The sequence below is a fragment of the Mycteria americana genome, chromosome 9 (genome assembly GCF_035582795.1).
Source record: "Mycteria americana isolate JAX WOST 10 ecotype Jacksonville Zoo and Gardens chromosome 9, USCA_MyAme_1.0, whole genome shotgun sequence".
Lineage (NCBI taxonomy): Eukaryota > Metazoa > Chordata > Aves > Ciconiiformes > Ciconiidae > Mycteria > Mycteria americana.
In genome coordinates, this window is record NC_134373.1 from 21,999,883 (window position 1) to 22,017,101 (window position 17,219).

The following is a 17,219-nucleotide window of genomic DNA, read 5'->3' on the forward strand; positions in this document are numbered from 1 at the left end:
TTCATGTGTGCTGCACACACTATTGGAGAGTTAGAACCAGAGTAAGGTGTCTCCAGCTGATAGCATTTCACAGCCAAAGCACTTTACCAAACTGATTTTACCTGCTAAGAAAGTGCAGAAGTAAGTTTCATCCCTACAGTTTTCCTTTGACAATATTTATGTGAGGAATAATAATCATAAAAAGTTCTAAGCTTTATCCCCTGCATCAGTAAGTAGGTGTTGTGATGTTTTTCAAAGTTGTCAAAAATACTTTCTTGTTTGGAGCATGCCTTTGGACATACTTCACTTGCAATCTGAAATTCCCCTGGTCTACTCAACGTGTGCAGTGTAGCACCAATGGACTCTGATACAAAGTCTGCAAAGTGCAGGGACTCGGAAGCATCTTGCCTATCCTGCAAAGTGTGGAAGGAGGGGCAGAGGCAGCCTGTGGCTGCAGGGCCTGGAGCAGTGCCTGATTCCCTCATGCTAGTTCCGGGGCCGCCGGGTATAAAGAGCTTTATGCAATGTCTGGAGGGTGGGAGTTTATAGAAAACGCGATGTCTCAACAGGCGAACACGCCTTTCTTCTGCAACTAGCGGGATAGGAAAAAGACACCAGGCTCCTTGTGCTGCTGCTGTGCAGATCAGCACCCCGGAGTCAAGGAGCCAGCTTCTGAGGGAGCTGGAGCATCCCAGCCCAGATGGGACCTCACCATCGGATGGATGGAAGAGCAGCAACTGCTTGCAAACTGCTCATATTATTCACTGCATGCATAATGCAGGGCAGTTGCCAAGGTAAGCGCTATGCCCCAGCCTCTCCGGAATGGGACTTGCACCGCAAGGAACCCATCCCTGTCCTGGGGACTTCTATGAGAAAAAGACCAAAGTGCCTGAAAGTAGAGGGTTAAGGGGAGCGGATTCAAGTTCTTTCTAATAGCTAGGGGAGACAGTTGGCTCTTTCCAGGAGTCATTTGATGGAGTCGATTTCTGTTGTGGAAAAGGAAGTAGTGCCTTAAAAAAACACTACAAACACCACTGGCTCTTTAGCTTCACTTCATCTTGGTTTTAAGTTATCCCGGGATGTTTCTTCTGATTGTTTTTCTGGTTTGTACAAACTTTTTTCTGGTTGTACAAGACAGCAACACACAAATGTTGCTAAATTTGGAGGGACAGCTCAGACTTTGCAACTCCACAGTCTAAACTCGCAGTTTTACAGAGATGCAAGTGGGCAGCTTTTCCTGTAGCGAGTACTGCTTGCTGGCTGTGGATAAGGTTAAAAAAAAAAACAAATCACCCCAGAGTTTTTGCATTTTTTCCTTGCGATCTTTGTGCCCTTCTTGCTACTGAAGTGTGGGTGGTTTTGCAGAGCAGAGTTCACCTGCATTCCGAGAGCAGGTTTGGTGACCACTAGAATTGTACCTGGAGTGGTTTTTGCTGAGAAGCGCACAGGCTGCGGCACTTGCACCCAGCCAGGGTGTGCCTGCGGGGGGGTTATGCGTGGGCAGGCTTGCCTACGTGTGGCATATACAGTCATTTACAGAAGGCTATAAGAAAGAAACAGATGCTTAGTCTGGAGCACAATAAGCTCCCCTCAGTCGGTCTCAGCCGCAGATTTGAAGTTGAGAGAGGGAGAACTTTTTCTCTGGGCTTTGCTGTTGCTAGGCGACATCTGGGAGCATGTGACGGGCAGAGCAGGCCGAGTGCCGCTCCTCCGGTACTAATCTGGCTGCTGGGGATGGAGCAGCCGTGCCTCCAGCCTTCTCCCCAGCCTGGCTGCAGCCCATCTCTTCCTGTCTCCCCCTCTTCGAGCAGTTTAATTGCCCTGCAGTGAAAATGAAGCCTGTCTTGTTGGAGCAAGAGTGGCTGCAGTGCGTTTCGTCGGCCCCGTGTATTGACCCGGCAGTCTTGCCGGTTGTGTGTGTGTGTCTGTGTGTTACGTGTGCGTTCAAATGGTTAATCTGCTTTCTTTGCTCAACTCTTAGTTTAAGCTCCTTAGACAGAATCAAGTAAGTAATTATACAGCAACTGCTGCTAGCAGCTCCCACTTCCGAGCAGGGAAATAGGAGATAGCTAATGTGCAGCAGGAGACCTGCAAAAGCTCTAACCAAGCAGGTCACACTGGGCAGAGTTAATCCCATGCACTGTTATTTTACATTGGATAGAATGGAAGCTGCAGGGCTGATCTAAAAGTTTATTTCTTTGCTCTACAGCCACTTTTGACTCTTCAGGACGTGCCTGGTAAATGAAATGACAGGATAAGCAGAGGGAAGTTTTGAACTAGCATCCAGAGGCAGTGGAAGTACAGAAGTTTTTTACTTTGATGGTGTCCCGTCCACCCCTGCCTTCAGAGTAGAATAACTGTGCAAATGAAACGGTATAGTTTTAGTAATGGGTAACCAATACTAGTAAAATCTCTGGATAGCAATCTTGGCCACACTGTGATTATTATTGTGAAATACTTGGTATCCTTAAGTTCCGGCTCCTTGAATGTTGAGATCATGTCAGACTCTTATTTCAAAAAAAACATTGAGAATCATGAAAGCAATTCCAAGGCTGAGAAGGAAAATGGTGAAAATTGTATTATCTTGCCTAATCCTCAGTATTTTCAAAGGTGTTCCATGATGTTTTTGAAGGTTTTTGTTGGCAATACCTGAGTGTTCCCAGTATAAGCTGGATGTTTCTAGAAGTAATTTCACCTGAGCACTTGCTCTAATGATAGTATCATGGTTCTTCCTTGATTTATCTAATTCTGGATTTACTGGAATTAAACATTCCACTTATAAACTGGATAAAAATATTGCCTCTTGTAACTGCCAGTAGTACAGGGCCTGGTTCTGCAACCTTTACTCTATAAGCCTTGTTGCCTGTGGCGTAACTGTTATCACAAAAAATTGCAGCTGGAATCTAAAAAAACTACCTCAGTGAAGGCAGTGTCAAGAAGGAGCATCACGGGACTAACGTTAATGTTTGTTTTGAGGAATCTCTAAGTGCTTCATGCTCATAGTCATAAACTAGAGACACTGGATGGATGTACTCTCAGCAGTTTTGCAGAGGGCAAATGAGATCACTAGGGCAACTTCGCATTTGAACAATGAGTTCTTTAATGTTACTGCAAAGCATACCAGATCTACATACTCATGCAATATTCCATGTAGTATCTGTTATCGGGCTCACCTTTTCTAACATGGAAGGCCTGCTGTACTTTTTTTTGATGAGGATTTAGTACCTGAGAGTGTTTGAGTTTTTTTCTGTTCTTAATGGTTCAGTACCAGAGGAACTGTTAGTTTCTTTACAAAATCATTCATATATATAAAATAATCTATAAATCATTCATAGAAACCTACTTTCCTTTATAAAAGAGAACCCTTCCTTCTAGACATGCAGTATTAAGAACGTTCTTCGCAAATCCACTATAGTTACTGTTTCTGTAGCCTATATATTTCAGATCACTTAAATTTCCTTCATTGCTTTTTGGTGTGCCTTGGGTCCTGACGATCTACTTTCAACAGAGATTATGTAAATCTTCCAGAAAATAAATGTGTTAGTATTAAAATAATGTGAATTATTTAATAAATGACCTTGGTATTGATTTTTGTCACCAATTCTGTTAAATTAGTGCAAGTTACAAAACAATGCCAGTATAATCTTTTTCAGACTTGCATGTATTTACACTGAAATTCTGACTTTGCTGCAATTTATTGCAAAGTACCAAATTGCTATGTAAAGGCCAGGATTTCACTGTATTGTGTAGTTTACAATGTTTAAATTGTTGTTTGCCTCCTCTGTCTTTCTGGTGGATACTTCTGAGGATCTTTTTATTTCTTTAGCGTGCTTCCTGTATGGAATCAAAGATGACAGATTCACATTGGTGTGAATTATATGAGATCAATGATTGCTTAGCCAGGCTGTATATTTTCCTTGCTGATAATCATAATATTCGTGTAAACTTTCAAATTCTGGGAAATGCAGCTGGAAATGCAAGCATCTCCATTAATGGTCTTTCTCTCTACATATATGCTAATTTTTTGAATTTTTGGATTCTATATTAAGTTAAGAGGCCAGAAGATCACAGCTAGGTTGACTTCTAGTATTTATTTTTTTCTCCTCTTTTCAATAACTCATAGTTTACTGACATGTTTTTAAGGTTTCTGTTGTTGATCTCAAGATCAGAAGACTTTTAATTTAATTTTTGGGGTTTTTTTTAGGAAAGCTGATTATCTGTTCTGTATGCATCTTGGCAAAACGTGATTTGTGCACAAACTTTGCTGTAACACAAAAGTTGGTTCATCAAATTTGATTTACATCCTAAACCTCTGCAATGATAAATCATCAGCTTAAATGTGTCCCAGGCCAGTATGACTAAAATTTGTTACCATTATAAGGTCTGTGTTAGTCTGAGAATGAAGGCTATTCTAAGAATGAATCTATATGGTGTGATATCATAGCTCAGAAATCACAACGAACATTTGCGTGAAGTGAGGCCAGTAATGAATAGGTATGATAAGACCAAGCAGAGAAGAGCTACAGCAGCTCTTTCCAGAATGGCATGGAGAAACACGCTTTTCCATCAAGCATTGTAATAATTCAATCTCCAAATTAATAATTCAGTGTTTTTTAGACATTGCCTTCACTCAAATCTATTTAATCTGTCTGTAGGATGATGTATAGTGACGTTGCTGTAGGCGACAGGCCAGAGTCAGTATTCATACTCCCTTGAACAGCACCATCCACATTTAAATGACAGAGAAGCCTGTCTGTAAGATTATGCTCCTGCCAAGACCTAGTGTTTGAAGACCTTGAGTGAGACTTTCCTTGGGGACTGAGGATTTGGCAATAATGAGAAAGGAGAAAGGCTGGCAAAGAAAATGAATGTACCAATGCAATCCTGACATAAAATTTAACAGGTATTGTGCATGACCTATGGGCTGCAGTGTTCATAATCCTGCACTAGTATGATTTTCTTGGTTTCTCTTGGACATGTATTCGCACAAAATCAAGAGCAAAAATCCCACTGAGTGTCCATCTACTGGCTCTGAACTAGTTTATTTCCTGAGGGCTGACAATTTAAAAGTACCTATCGGTGAAACGCATTATAATCTTCTCACATTTTAATTAACGAGTGGTATTTCTGTGCACTGACAGTCTTTTTTTTTTTTTAATGGTTCTTTTTAATGAGTAGCCTTCTTTTAGTACATCTCTTGAATTTTCTTAATAATTTACTCTTTTTCTGTATTCTATTCAGTAAAGCATATCAGGAATTTGCAAAGTAATCAGCTAAAGTGAAGAATGGGACAAACCCCAGAATTTTAGTTAAAAATTGAAAGCAGTAATTGGATGACGCCTAGTTAGATTTAGGTTCTATGCCAAATGCTAGAATTACAGTAAATAATTAAGCTACAGGAGTCAAGACAAATAGAGACAGAGCATCTAAGGAGATTTCAACAAAGATAAATGTGTGATGTATGCAATGCTTCTATTTCCCTGTAAGACAACCCAAAACCTTCTTTCATGTACTGAGCTGACTGGAAATTTGAGCAATGAAATCCTACTTTAATCCGGATTTATTTTCCCTGTGTTTTGCAGGAAATGAGCAAAGATTCATTTGGGGGAAAGGTAGAATGCAATTTCATTAAAGCCTTTTAATTCTTTTCCTTTTGGACTTCCTGGATCAACAAGAAATCAAACACACTGGAGCCTTTTCCCCTCCATATGCCTTCTTGCACTGTTAGATTATTGCCAGATCAAAGCCTAATGGTGTTTTTTTTAACTTCTCATTATTTAGCACCGAATCTGGAGGTTCTTCTGTCGAGATTGTTTTTTTTTTTTTTAATCTGAATACTTTTATTTTTAATTGACCAGTAAACAGGCACATTGTAGAGGTAGTTCATTTTATCTTTATGAATATTGGATCAAATGCCATTCAGTCTTCCTACAATACTTGTTTTCACAAGCTCTCAGATCTAAAAATTCTTCAGATAGACAAATATGTAACTTTGAATCACATTGTACTATCACTTTTTAAAGCAGGAGTTTATAATTGTTTCTCATCTTTTAGAGCTCTGCTTAAAAAGTGCTGGAACCATATAGCACTTTGGATGTTTCAAACAAATTAACACTTTCTAGAAGTTGTCATTGTTGAAAAACATTAAAGGTCCCTTCTAATTAATGATCTACAGGTTGACATCTATGTAAAGAGAAGCTGATGTTTTTATTCTATTGTGGCTAATTAGTGATGATAATCAGGTGATTTGTCAGCTTCTTTTTAATAGCTTACACTGAATGTGGCAAATAAAGGACAGAGCTGTTTTTCAAATTATTTAAAACTAAAGTTTTTCTTTATATAATTTAATGATTATACTTTATTCTTAAAGATACCTTGAGCTGTTTCTAGATGAAGGAATAACAAGGTTTCTTCTGAGTCAACCCAGTGCAACTCAATTAATTTCAAAGAAATTATCCCTGAGTTGTACTGATCTAAGAGCTAGAAAATAGGATTCAGTGAAGAGTAAACATCTCTTTTAATAGCTTATTATTGTTTGAGATCCATTTTGAAGTCCACTTTCTTATGATAATGTTCATTTTATTAACTGCTTTTTGCTTCCTTAACTCGGCACACTTTTAGAATAGTTTAAGAAAATGAAGTTTAATGAGTGAGCATAGAAATGTTTAATGGCATGGATAGCCTTTAAGAGATTCCATAAGCTTTTACTGTTGGTTTCAAGGCTTTTAATGTTTTCTTTGTTTTGCAATGCTTAAAGTGGATTAGAGATCTAAGGATCACTGTTACAAGTTTTGTTTTGGATTAATGAAATGACATATATGAGTTGACCGAAATTGTTCTACTTTTATGACCTGTTCTATTTTATGCTTTTAACATGGGTAAGTTGCCTTTGTTTTACAATCAAGAAGCCACGTCTTCAGCAAAAGGGCACTGTTTCCAGCAGCAGTGTGTCTGCCCAATTTTCTTGCACAAGCAGGTCATGATACTACACCCTGCTGAGTTGAGTCGAAGAATGGGGTCCGTTCCAATAGGGACTCCCTTTGATGGGGATTGCAGGCTCATGCTTTTGTGGAACAAGAAGGATGGGGGTTTTAGTTGTGTTCTGCGGCATCTCTAAAAAAAAAAAAGGCATAGTCCACAAGATGTCCCGGGAACAGACACATTCACTGATATATTTAGAATCTAGGTAATGGTTTTTATCTTCAGAAACCATTGTGCACATTATCAACTCAGATAAATATACCACAGAGAGTTTAGTTTGAGGAGAAGTATAGGGTCTGTAGAACTGGAGTACATACATACATCAGTAACCCTCCCCAGGTTTGCCCAGAAGAGGGAAGTTCACTATGTAAAGTTCACATCATTCAACACCAGTGGGAGACCCCATTTAGATCTGATCAAGCCCTTGTCAAACCTTGTCATCTAAGGGTACAGTTTCATTAGAAGTGATGAGCCAATTGAACAGTTCACTGCTGCTGGAAACAGGAGGCCCCGCTCTCCTTCCCGCTCTCCTTCCTTCTCTCCTCCAATGTCCCATTCCCATGTTGCTGCCAGCCTTGAGTTCTTGCTGCTTGCTTTGTGCTAGCACCACTGCTCACTGGACCTCTCTGTGAGCTGCTTTCACTTACAAACCTGCAGGAAAACTAAACCAGGCCTAGGGAATTAGGTGGTTTCCTGGTGGTTTAGTGATTTAGTGCAGCATGCAGAAAGGTCTGATAGTTACTGGAGTTTGGAAAAGAAAGTGAACCTTGGCATCAAGTGGGAAAAGGACAAGAGATGGAAAGAGGGAGAGAAAGAGAGACCCCTTTTTTCCTGTGGTCAGTCAGTGGGTTGGCTCAGCTGGCCGTGCAACCACTGCGTAATGCTACTGCTAAGAACATACAGGAAATGCTTGGCTAGCATGCTAGTTACAAGAGTGGTCCCATCAGGGCTATAGTGAACCAGTGTTAGCACTGCGGGAAACCCTTTTGTAAAGTTGTCTAGTGTAAACAGATGGCTGACTTGAATGGGACTGCTCCCGTGATCACTTTTGAGCAGGATTGTAGGACTGTTCTCAACCTGCAGTGCAATAAATGTGTTGGACGATAACCAAGCACATGGAATGTTGCTGCAGTTTTTGTTGGCCTTCTAGCTGTGTTAATAAAAATAACTTTTACTACTGTGAGCTCTAACAGGTTTTTAAACCATTTCATGTGAAACAAACGAGCTCCAGTTTGTGTCTGAAACGAGTGACAAAGTTTGTGGTGTCTTCTGTATGAATATACAAGCTGTTTTTATTAGCTTTGCAGTTTTTTACTGTACTGTACAAAGTCAGCCACAGAATGCACTTTAAAGCCTCACTGACAATGAATTTTTGTTCCTAGTATTCTGTAAATGTAGCAAAGTACTAAAATCCCTTTTGTTACCTCTGCAGTACATGAAAGGTTTTTAGTGGAGTAATTAAACTGCGTCTACTTCAGTTGTTAATCTGAGCCTTGACAAATTTCTGTTGGCTGAACCAATCGGCAATCTGAATAGAGCCTCAGACACAGCTCAGTTGTGGCCTGTCTTTTTCCTCAGGCAGGCCAGCCATCTGCTTCACCGGGAGCCCTGCCTGAGTGGAGAGGGCAACCATGACAAGCGGGCCCCTTTGGCGCTTGCAGAAGTGATACCCTGTCATGGAATTTGTGTTCTAACTGTAAGCAATTAAAAAAAAAGATGATTTAACAGTGGAAATGCAAAAATGCTGTTATTACTAGCTTTTATTAGTTTTGCAGTTTTTAACTTTATTAAGCCTGTCACAGAATGCATTATAAAATGGTTCTCTTACAGTGAAAATATAAAAAAAGATTAAAGCTGAACTTCAAATCCTTTAGAAATTTGGGTATCTCTTGGATTTGTTTGAGGAAAAAAGAAACTAAAACACGAATAGTTAAATTCAGTAAAATAATGAGTAGCAAAATTTAAATTAATGAAGAGTGAGGTAAAAGCGCCAACCTTGACAAAGTACTTTATCCATGCTAAGACTTTATCACCTATTAGGTAACAGAAACCATTCCTCCCTGGTTTTTGTTTGGTTTCCTAAAGAAAAGATGCTTTAGCAATCGATTGCTTTTTTTTTTTTTCAGATGTGCAATACTTTTTTAACTTGTTGGCCTATTTAACTTTTTCTAATGGGCGTCAAGATTTCTCAGAGACTTAAATCCCAAGAAATTTCATAAGGTAGTAGACAGAGGGAGAGACCGAGACCCAAATTATCACCCCATTAAGGGAAAATCTCAGTCATTAAACATTCCATATAGAGATACTGACTCTGTGGCCAGCAATATACCAGGTGTGGTTACAGTCTTCTTCCTAGCAGGCATTTTGAAAGACTGATGGAAACTTGCTATGAGGAAGGGATTATGATTTAAAGGTCACAAGTCTGTAGGCAAATGCCTGCAGTTCTGTGAGCAATGTTATTTATATGTTGTGTGCTACCGCTGTGAAACTTGGAAGGCAATGTGTGCCTTGCCTGTGTTTTTGTGCGCTTGCTTCTGGATGTAAGTACATAGTATGCAGTACTTGCATGCTCTTGTGTTTCCAAGGATGCAGCAAGGGTAGGGCTTACCCAGCTACACAAGCTAGAGCAGGAGACCCTTCTTCCCTGCTATTCACCTCTGTGCCTGGAACGCTGCTTAGAGTTAGCTAATGTAATTTAAAGCATCACTTAAAATATTATGCCTAGCAGCCACAAATGAAGGGAAGTAGCAGCAGAATCAAGCATCCTTAAAAAATCCAAATGGGTGAGTAAATCTGACAGTTGTAGAGTTTGGCTGGTTAGGGGAGATCCAAGTGAAAAGCTTCCTTTGGGGCTGACAGGAAGTGTAATGTTTCAGTGGGAGATGATATTTCTTGTATTTATCCTCTTCTGATGAATTCAAGGACTTTGTCTTTTTAATTTGACAAACTATTTAGTATTACTGTTTGGGCGAAAGGATTTTTTAAATTATTTTTTAAACTGAAAACTATAAAGAAAATATACCACATTTAAAAATGAAATAGCCAAAGCATGATTTAATTCTTATTGTTCATTTTCAGGTCTATTAAGATAAAGTTGCATTTTGTGTGAGCACATTGGACAACGTTGTTTCAGTTCAGGTGATCCTTCCTTTACTCGGGCCTGCCTTAGCACATGGAATTCCCTTTTCAAGAAGCTTGTTAAGGAGTGACCAGGCATAGCTATGAGCAGCTAGCTGAAATTGAGTCACTACTGACTAAGGGAGAAAAGTGATGAGTGTAAATGCATCTGAAGAAATGTATGTAGTTTCTAACATCATGAGCAGTAGTAAATAGCATTAGAATGTCTATCTAGGCACACTAGATGCTTGTAGCATATGATCTATCTATTGTTCACTGACACGTCTGTTTTTCTGCTTTTCTGAAAATGTTCTCACATGTTTAGTTTGCAACAAGTAACAGTCACTGCTTTTGAAGTGCAAAATGATGGCTAGTACCCTATGAAGCTTTGGGACACAGCTTAAATTATCTTTTTTATCTAGAGTCCCACTAGTTATGATGGTGCTACTCAAGGAGTGAAGAATTTTGTTATAGATATGGGTTCTGTGGTGGGGAGAGAGAAATAGCTTTCGCTTTATGTGCTTACCGTGTTTATTATCTGTAAGGGAAAGTGGTTTATTTTTTTGCATGACAAGTTTCATTTTTCATTTAATAACTTGTGATATAATATTCCAGTCAGGTTTATGATTTCGCAAAGTGTTATATATTGCATAGCAATTTTCAATCTAGCAATAATACATAAAAGAAATATAAAAAATTACACAATTTCACTGTCACAAACTGGATTGGAAGGCTCTTACTGAGGCTGATTCCTAGTGCTACGATGACTCATCAGCTTTCAGGAGAGCATGACTGAATTGAATGCAGCTCACCATCTCAGCATGGGGTCTAATTTTGAGAACAAACAGCACATTGGTTGCAAAATTTATTTAAAAACAGTACAGCTCTCAAAATGAGAATAGCTTCCTGCGAAGGTTGTTTTATAATCTGCTAACTGCATCTATCGGACTTTCTCAGTGGTATGTACTGTAAATGTTCTCTCTAAGTTGTTTAGGCACTTTTTTTCCATTTTCTGCACACTCTGTAGTTGTAAATACTTCCTAGTCTTGAAGATTTTCCTCATTTGGTTATATTCCCCCCCTTACTCTGTTACCCAATTGTTATTCTACAGCAGCCTTGGGGCCATTAGCAAGGTTCATTCTTATGAAAATGCTTGGGATGCTTCCTTCTGTGAATAACTGGGGGTGTCTTTATTTCTACTGTGTTTCCTTGTTCTTCTTCCTCTTTATGTCATTTGGTCAATTAGAACAGATTTTTGCATATTTAATGTGCCATTCATGAAAAAGAAGCTTCTGGGATTTAGGAGAGCTCAGATGTGTACGCTTCCCTAGAGATCCACAGTGCTTGCTTTGCTTACCTGGCTAACACAATCACAATTGATTTATGTGGATTAAGACACCTAATGTCAAGACAACTGGTTGAGGTTATCCAATTTAGTGCAGAACATGTTCTTTACATGTAATGTGTCCAAAGTACATTTTTATATTGTGAAGGCTAATCTTTCAAATACTGGTGCTCTTGAATTTGGCCATACAGATAATAAATTTACTAAATTCTCTAAGAAAGGAGTACAAATAGTTTTTATTAGTCTCACCTTGGAAAATACTTTGTATGCCATTGGGGTTAAAGAAATTGTCCAACAAAAATTAATGGCTGATTCTCAGTTATCACTGAAGTACGAGAAATTTAACAGTGACTTAAATGTAAGAAGGAACCTGGTCTGTTCAATATAAGGAATATTTATCAGTAGAAAGGAGTATCACCTCCTGTCTGTTAGAATTAGCCCTTGCTTAAAAAGATTATTTCTTGTTCCTGCCTTGTTATAGGACTAAGAAGATAGTAAGAGTTTATTTGTTGCTTTTTAAAAAGTGTGTGAGTTGAAGGAAGATTATAAAAGAACTTAATTTTAATTAATTTGCTTATAGTACTGTATGATGGTAAAGATACATAGTATGGATATGTGCTGTTTGTAAGCATGTATGATAAATAAACTGTCATGGTTTTAAATTTAAGAAGTTTATTTAGGATAAGTTTGAATCATTTTTAAATATTGTATATGTTAATTTTTAATTTTTTTTTTCCAGAATGGCTGGTTTTAAAGTGATAACATAGAAACCATAGTTATTTTGTTCTGAATACCAGAGCTTTAAGAAAAAAAAATAATTTAAAACGGAGAGTTTTTTCTAAGAGGTCCATACATGGATTATCAGAAAATTAGGAGCTTGTTCTCTTTATTATTAATTCAGGCTTATACTTGAAAAAACCAAAATCGAATAGATTTCTTAAAAATGAATTTATAAACCATTTCTATTTTTATCAGGCTGTTTGCATTCGTTGCCTTTTCAATTAATAAAACTAAGGTAGAGAGGATGAGGATTATGAATATCTTTGACGTTGCTAGGAGGCATTTACAGTGTCATTCCTTTGAACTTGATGTCTGCAGGAGACTTGAACCCTTTTTTCTTTGCAGGAAAGCTTTCCTGCTTAGTTTCAGTAGATTAAAATCCTGAATTTCTTTAATTCTTGGATTTATGTTGAGGCATTAGCAGAAACGAATCTATAGTCCTTTTATAACTGTATTAACTGAAAACAAATAGTTTAACATAGAATACACTAATTTTAAGTATTTCTTAAAAAGATTTTGCATGTGAGCATTATTAAAATGAGATTTGATACTTTAGTTTTAACAATAGTTTTAGTTGACAAGTGTCTGTATGTGCAAGAGCATGCAGACAAAGCACAGAATATAATGTAGATTTTGCTGTGTCCAGACTTCCTTTTTTCTTTTTTTTTTTTTTAACTACTTGGCGAGTGATTTTGAAAGGGAAACCATAAAAATCTGCTGTTGCTGCAGTGAAACATTTCTAAGTCCATAATGAAAGACAAAATTTTCACTTTTGTTCTTGAATTTTAAGGTGCTTTTTATTAAAAATCAGTGAGTAAAAATTTAAAATGTAGGTATTAGGTTCTACTCTGACAAGCAAGGTCCATATATTACAGCTTCTGATACCCATCATTCCACTGAACTCAGGACGTGGTTTCCTCAAAATTTTGTCTCCTGTGAGTATGGAATATCTAGCTTATTCATCTAAGATATAAATAGACTGCATATCCAGGTAGGCTTACAGAAAGAAACAAATGAGCAAAGATTAAACTTAAGTTTCTTTTCTGTTTTCATTCCTCTCACTCTCCTGATATCAGTTCTATGTATAATCCAGTAATATATAAGGTTCTACATGTGATAGGACTTTTAGGGAGAAGGGCTAGAAGTATCATTTTCTGCTGTTTGGTGGAGCAAAAGCTATTTTATTATTGTCATCAGTGGGTTTCTGCTAATTTTTGAGGAAGCTGTGCAACTGACACTTGGGAGCCAAATCTCAGTCCAGTTAGTGTCAGTGGAGAGCCAAATCTGTTGCTTCAAGCTCAGTCCTTTATCATTTCCACATCCCCCCGTACAATAATCTGAAATAATTCGTATGATTTGTGTACCAGAAAGTTTTCTAAAATGTCTGCATTTTTGCTTGGGGGCTAGGGAGTGCATAATATAACAATCAAATTAAACAAATGAAGTACTTCTGCACGTGCATCACATGATGTTGTTGGCATTCAGAAGAAAAAATGGACTCAAAAACAGAGTAGACAACTTTTGTGAGTAGTGCATTGATGACTGTTAAACCAGAGTTAGAGATGGAGTCTCTGGCTAGGAATCCTTCCAACACTGATTGGTAGAAGGTTGGAGACCCCTCCATAGGAATAATCAAGATATATGTGGCTTGTTTCTTGTGCTGTTTACTAAATATACCAGCAAAAGTGAGTGTGCTTCTCATGTACTGTGACTTCCTGGAGTGCTACTGGAGAAACAGTAGAATATGAATATGCGTTGGTGAAGGGAAGAGCAGCACCATTTGGCCTTTGCTTATTGACATTGGGGCACCCAGGTGAGTTCAAGTGCCTATCATCTTTATGCTGCAAACTATCTAGGGTATGACCCTTCTTTTTATTAAGTGTTTGCACAGTGCAAGGCACAAAGAGCCCTTGATCAGCTACTCAGTCTGTAGATGCTATTTTACTAACAATAATCTCATTATAATATGTAATTGGATGATAATTCAGTAATAGGAATCCTATACTTCCCTATTAACGTTGTAAGTCTGTTTCTGGCACTGCAGCTCTTCTGCTTCAGATTGTCCCTTGACTAGCCCCCTGTCCACCTATCAATCTGTATACAGAGATCTTGCAGTCATGTGAAGTGGGTGCAGACTCACATTTGTACTGTCTTTTTTTTTGTTGGTATTGTGAGTTAAAATTATTTCTCTAATATAATCTAGTTTAGAGACATGCAGGTACAAAAGACGTTCTGTGTTGCAAAGTCTTGAAGACTGAAGATAAATCTTGTACTGCTTTCTGTAATACCTATAAATGCTCATGTGGTCTGTGTTTTTGTAATCTGAATAGTTTGTATTAAATATAATAGAGTTTGCAGAGTGTAGGAAGACTGAAAGTTAAATATTGTCTCAAGGTATATGACATTTAGCATAATTTTATCAGACTATTTTTCTTTGTATTTAAAATAATCTTTGTTCATTTGCCTATTATAATTGCTAGCAGAATACTCCTTTTCAGTATCACAGGGCATTTTACAATAATAAGCAAAGGTTTTTCCTGAACTATGGATTTTACTTCTTTCTTCATTAGTGTGGGGGAACAGAGGTGGAATTTCCAGAGGTTCAGCTTCCCCTCCCTGAGCATTCCAAAACCTCGGGCTGTTTGACATGTAATTAAGTGAGGCAAAAATCTGACATCAAAGTGTATGGAAGATGATTCTCCAGGATTCTTCTACCTGCAAGGCCACTGGAGTGGGCTGTTCTGTTTGGGGGCCAAATGGGAACAGAGAGTACTCTTTGTTGGAAGGCAGAAAGGGAGAAAAGAGAGCTTGTCACTTATTTTTCTTTTTGTAAAATTTATGTGGAAGAAGCTTGTAATGTACAGTTTGTTTGCGCTTGTTGAAAAACTGTGGATGTATTAAAGGTGGAACTGTTCAGTTGAAAAAATACTGCCTTGAAGAATGTTACTCTTTTAAATGCAAAAAGTCTGTTGAGAGAGATGATTCCTGAAGTGTAAAGTAATTGCAGCAGTGTAAGTTTCATTTTTGAGTGGACAGTTTGAGAGTGGTACAATCTACCCTGGGCTTAATACATTCTTCATTACTTTAAATCTTTCATTCAAGCTTAACTGTTAAAGAGGTGTCAGCAGTTCTCAAAGGTATTGTGAGCACGAGGAAGAAAGAACGAATGAGGGGTTTTGGCCTATTCTGTACAGTCAGAATAGATAGTCATGGTGCCCTTAATCTGTGGATGACAAATATAATTCAAACGATTTGTAGTCAAAGTTAAAACTATGACGGACTTCAGGGTTGAATGGGCAGGTAGAAAATGTATGAAAAGAATTAGAAAAGACTAGACTGTTCAGAGAGGAACTGAAAGGAGTCTAAAGTAATGCAAAGGATGGCAGAGAGTAAGGCAGTATTGGTTTCCATTATAAGCCAACCATAACATTCTGGTTTTAATACAAGAGGATTGAATTTAAGCTTTAATTCTCCATCTAAATATTTCTACACAAACTTACTGGGGCAAATGAAGCACAGAGGAGGTTGAGAGGGTGTAATGGACTGCCTTCCTATTGCAGACTGTAGCCCTATAGGTTAAACCATTGTGCTGTGAAATGCCTGAAGCTATTAACCTCTCTCTCTTCTGCTGGAGTTCCATATGACTTAATGTGACATTGAATAACATTCTTTAGTGGTGTGAAGGTTGACTACCATCCTCTAGTGGCAGTGGGGTTTGTCTTTGGCAGTAGTTTAGCTTAGGATACTTCATTCCTATGCAGGCAACACTTGTTGGGCAAAACTTGTCTTGCAGAACATAAGGTAATTGTATTGAATAGTGCTTGTATTGCATTATTTCCTTTGGTAAGAGATACATTTATTTTTAATAAATTAAAAGCAAAAAAAGCTTTTTTGTTTGGTTAGTGTTTTGTTCAATCTTTGCTCTGACAAAATCACTATTATGTTGCTTTATTCCAGTGGAAAATGACTACCTGGCATAATCTTTGTGCAAGTAGCTTACCCAGAGCCGGTAATATTAGCCTGCTTGTTTTTACCTGAGCAAATTGTGAATTTTAATCATCCACTCAGGAGTCTCTTATGAGAGAATGCCGGACACAGAGAACCACAGAAAGTGGTAACCACACAAGAACCACACAAACTTAGCACAAAGCCCAAAGATAGTAAGCATAGCAAGAAGTTTAGAAATAGTGTTTTGGGCTATATTTTTCCAGTGATGCTTCTGATCTTTGGTTTGCATTTTTCAGTGCTAGGCAGGTTTATATTAAAGATGATATCATATATTTGTTTTTTCCTTGGTGTTTTCCTGAATATTGAGCAGTTGAAACAGATCTTATCTTTCAAACTTATTTTTGTTAATGCCCAGAGATTCTTCTTTATATATGTTCTCGTGTGATTCTTAAGGTCTGCCATGCATTTTTTAGTCCTTATTTTAGTAGTGCTTTAATCACAGTCAGAAGACTAAAACTAAATTATAGTAAAAGTAGAGCAACACCAAAAATTCAATCATTTCTGAATTTTGAACTTTCAAAAGTCACCTAGATTCTTTTCTATTAGCAAATTTTAAGCATGACAGTGAAGACTAATTGTTTTACTGCTTGTTTTTAGACTCAGTGGTTATTTCCTTCAGGAATCCTGCTAACAGGATTCTGTTTGCCTGAAAGAGGTGTCTGGTTTTATCAGCATCTGTCAGAGTAAATCAGAATTTCTATGGAAATTAGCTCATTAGTATTAATTGTTGGCAATGTCTGACTGATTCATGAGCTGCCTTGCCATTTTAAAAAAATCTCTTATTGAAAGCAAAACCTTCCATAAAATTACTAATTACTAATGACTAATCCTTCAGTGAATCGAGGCTTCAAATAATGGCAATAAACAAGTGGATACCCCTTGGCTTCTGACAGTCCCCGCTCTTGCTGAAACCCAGGTGCTGCAGGCTCACACTGCATAGCATATACCAATGGAAATAGTCCTTTTGGACTCCATATGCTTCCTCTGTGAATCATTACTAGTCAGTGTG

General features: G+C 37.9%; 1 protein-coding gene across 1 annotated transcript in view; it reads left to right on the forward strand.

Annotated features, from left to right (window-relative positions):
- The first annotated feature begins 679 nt into the window (after positions 1-679).
- Positions 680-17,219, forward strand: part of LRP2 (LDL receptor related protein 2) — a 131,813-nt gene continuing 115,273 nt past the window's right edge. The window contains exon 1 of the mRNA XM_075512067.1: positions 680-773. Within this exon, the coding sequence (XP_075368182.1) occupies positions 680-773 (94 nt within the window). The remainder of the gene's footprint in view (positions 774-17,219) is intronic.